This window comes from Corvus brachyrhynchos, unplaced genomic scaffold, assembly GCF_000691975.1.
Source record: "Corvus brachyrhynchos isolate BGI_N302 unplaced genomic scaffold, ASM69197v1 scaffold479, whole genome shotgun sequence".
Lineage (NCBI taxonomy): Eukaryota > Metazoa > Chordata > Aves > Passeriformes > Corvidae > Corvus > Corvus brachyrhynchos.
The window spans coordinates 463,317-466,599 of NW_008240089.1; the positions used below are offsets into that span (position 1 = coordinate 463,317).

Here is a 3,283-nt window from a genome sequence, read left to right on the forward strand (position 1 = left end):
CTGGCAGGGAGAGTCCCCGAGGTGGATGGGTGCCCCACAGCAGGGAAGGGTCCCCCTGGATGGGAGGGGTCCCCAAGGTCACCCCAGAGTAGCTGTGCATCGCCCCAGCCATTGGGGGACAGCGGGGTCGGGGTTTGGCCACGTCACAGGTGACAGGAGCCCCCTTGCTCAGGGTGTTTATCGCCTCCAGGGTTCAGGTCCCACTCCCCGGACCCTCCCCAACACCCTGCCTCAGTTTCCCCACCCAGGGGTGCTGCCCATGGAGCTCCTGGCACACAAGGTTCACTAATCCAGGCAGGGGCAGTGGGTGCCTGGCAAGGTCAGGGTGCATCCCTGGGAGTGGCCGGCCCAATCCGGAGTGGGAGCAGTGGGAAGGGCCAGGTCTGGCCTTGTGCCCCACGGCTTTGGGCACAGGGCTGTGTGCCTGGAGCTGCTGCAGCTCCGTGTGTCCGTGTCTGTGTGTCCCTGTGTCCCTGTTTCTGTGTGTCCTTGCACCAGTGCATCCATGCATCCATCTGTCCCTGTACCTCTATATCCATACATCCGTGTGTCCATGTGTCCACATGTCCATCTGTCCCTGCATCCACGTGTCCGTACATCCTGGCGCCTGTATGTCTGTGCATCCCTGTGTCTTGGAGCACCCCTGTGTCCATGCACAACATGTGTCTGCCTGTCCATGCATCCATGCTTGTGGATCCAGGTGTCCGTGTGTCCTCGCAGCAGTGCGTCTGTGCACCTGTGCATCCGTACATCCCTGCATCCGTGTCTCCATGCATCCATACATCCCTGCATCCGTGTATCAGTGCATCCCTATGTCCACGTGACCTGTGACTGAGCATGTGTATCCATGCATCCGTGTGTCCATGTGCCTGTATCCAGGCACCTGTGCATCCATCTACCTGAATATCCGTGTGTCCATGCGTCCCTGCATCCATGTGTCCATGCGTCCCTGCGTTTCTATGTCCATGCATCCATAAGTCCCTGTACCTGAGCATCCATGTGCACCTGTGCATCCACACACCTGTGCCCCTGTATCTGGCAATCTGTGTGTCCATCCCTGTGCCCGTGCACCTGTATCCATACATCCATGCATCCCTATGCTCGTGCATTCACGTGTCCATACCTGCCCTCCATCCTGCACCTCGGGCAGGATGTGACCCACGCAGGAGGTGGTGGCAGCTGGTGGCTGCATCCCTGAGGCCATGGCTGGCTCAGGATGTCCCTGTGAGCCCCAAAACCACCCTTTCCCAGCCCAGGAGTGGAATCTCCGTCCAGAGCAGGACATGGCCGCTGGGGATATTAGGAATGGCTGCCAAAACAAAAAGGGAGGAAATAACCGCTCCATGAATGGCTGAGGCGTGGGCCCACGAGTCCCCCGAGTCCATCCCATCATTGTTCCCAGCCTGAGCTCCCCTGCTGGCACCGTCCTGGCACTGTCCATGCAGGATCCGGACGGCTTTGCTGGGATTTAGCAGCTGGGCTGTGTCACTGCTGTGTCCTGTCCCCCTTGGACAGCCACACAGTGCTCCAAAGGGGCCCAAGGGCAGTGGCTTGTCCTGTCTGTCCTCTCCTGCCTGTCCCATCCCATTCCAACCTATTCCTGCCTCATCCCATCTGTCCCATCACATCCCATCCTGCCCTGTCTGCCCTGTCCTATGGTGTTCTATCCTGACCTGTTCCATCCCATCCCATACAATCCTGCCCCATCCCAATCTGTTTGTCCCACCCCATCCCATCTGCTCTGACCCATCCCATCTGCCCCATCTTGTCCCTGCCTGCCCTGTCCCATCCTGTCCCGTCATGTTTGTCCTGCCCACTCTGTCCCATCCAGTCCAGTCTACCCTACCCCATCCTGTCCAATTCTACTTGTCCCATCTTGTCTCATCTGCACTGTCACATTGTGTCATTCATGTCCCATCCCATCCCATCCCATCCCATCCCATCCCATCCCATCCCATCCGCCTCTCCTGTCTATCTCACCCTGTCCTGTCCCATCCCTCCATCCTGTCCCATGCCATGCTGTGTTGTTCTGTCCCATTGTGTCTGTCCCATCCCATCCCATCCCATCCCATCCCATCCCATCCCATCCCATCCCACTGCATCACATCTGTCCTGCCCCATTTATCCTGTGCCATCCCACAGGATACAGACGTGCACACAGGTGTGCACCAACCCCCCCCTCCCAACCCATACTCCCAGTACCCCCCTAGAACTTCCAGTGCCTCCCAGACTCCCCCAGTAGCCCAAGGCTGGTCCCCACAGGTCTGACGGAGGATGAGGACGTCCAGCGGATGCTCCGGGGGTCCCTGCTCTGGAAGGTCAAGGCCAGGGGGGGCTCCAGGGAGCGGCTGTTCCGCCTGCAGGAGGACGGGGTGACCGTCTGCTTCGAGGGACGCTTCGGGCGCTCCCACTCCCCCCAGAGCTGTGAGTGCTGGGACTGTCCCGTGGGGGCTGGGGGACACCGGGACACATCCTGCACCAGCATGACTGCAGGGAGGGCCAGGACCCGGGCAGTGCCCCAAGCCCACCCCTAAAGCCCTACCAAGAACCTAGACCCCTATCCAGACACCCACCTGGCACCCAGATCCCAATCCAGGACCTAGTTCACAGCCTTGGACCTGGACTCCCACACAGAATCCGGACACCATGTGAGACCCAGATCCCAGTCCAGGAACCCCATCTGGAACCCAGACTCTACCCCAGGACCTGGACCCCCACCCAGAACCCAGACCCCACCTGAGTTCCAGACCCCAGCCCAAGACCCAGACCACAGCCCAGGACCCAAATCCCCCAGTGAGAACCAGACCCCACCTGGGCCACGGAACTCCACAATCCAGACTTGGCCCAGACCTCCATCTGTGACCCAGATTCCTGCCTGGATCCCCACCTGTGACCTGGACCCCAGATCCCCACCCAGGACCCAGACATCCCCCAGCACTCAGACCCCAGTCCAGGACTTGCACCCCAAGCCTGGGATCCAGACCCAGACCTATGAATCCAGTCCAGAATATGGACCCCCACCCAATACCTGAACTCCAACCCACTTCACCTAGTGGCTCCCAGAGCCTTCCAAAACTTTCCAGGGCCTCCCAGTACACCCCATGCAAGAGCCCCCACCCGTCCCCGTGCCCCCTGGGCTCAGCACAAGGTCCCGTCTCCATCCCGGCCAGACTCTGTCCCCCTCCCCGGCATCACCCGTCTCTTTCCACCCTCTTGCCTGGGATGGGTGCCTGGAGCTGGCACCGCTGCAAGGCGGCTCCATCCCCTGGCAGCGTCCCCGTCC

At 60.6% G+C, this 3,283-nt stretch overlaps 1 protein-coding gene across 1 annotated transcript in view; it reads left to right on the top strand.

The window, feature by feature from the left end:
• The first annotated feature begins 563 nt into the window (after nucleotides 1–563).
• Nucleotides 564–3,283, top strand: part of PLCD3 (phospholipase C delta 3) — a 10,412-nt gene continuing 7,692 nt past the window's right edge. The window contains exons 1-2 of the mRNA XM_017744748.1: nucleotides 564–609; nucleotides 2,263–2,424. Coding sequence (XP_017600237.1) covers nucleotides 564–609; nucleotides 2,263–2,424 — 208 coding nt within the window. The remainder of the gene's footprint in view (nucleotides 610–2,262; nucleotides 2,425–3,283) is intronic.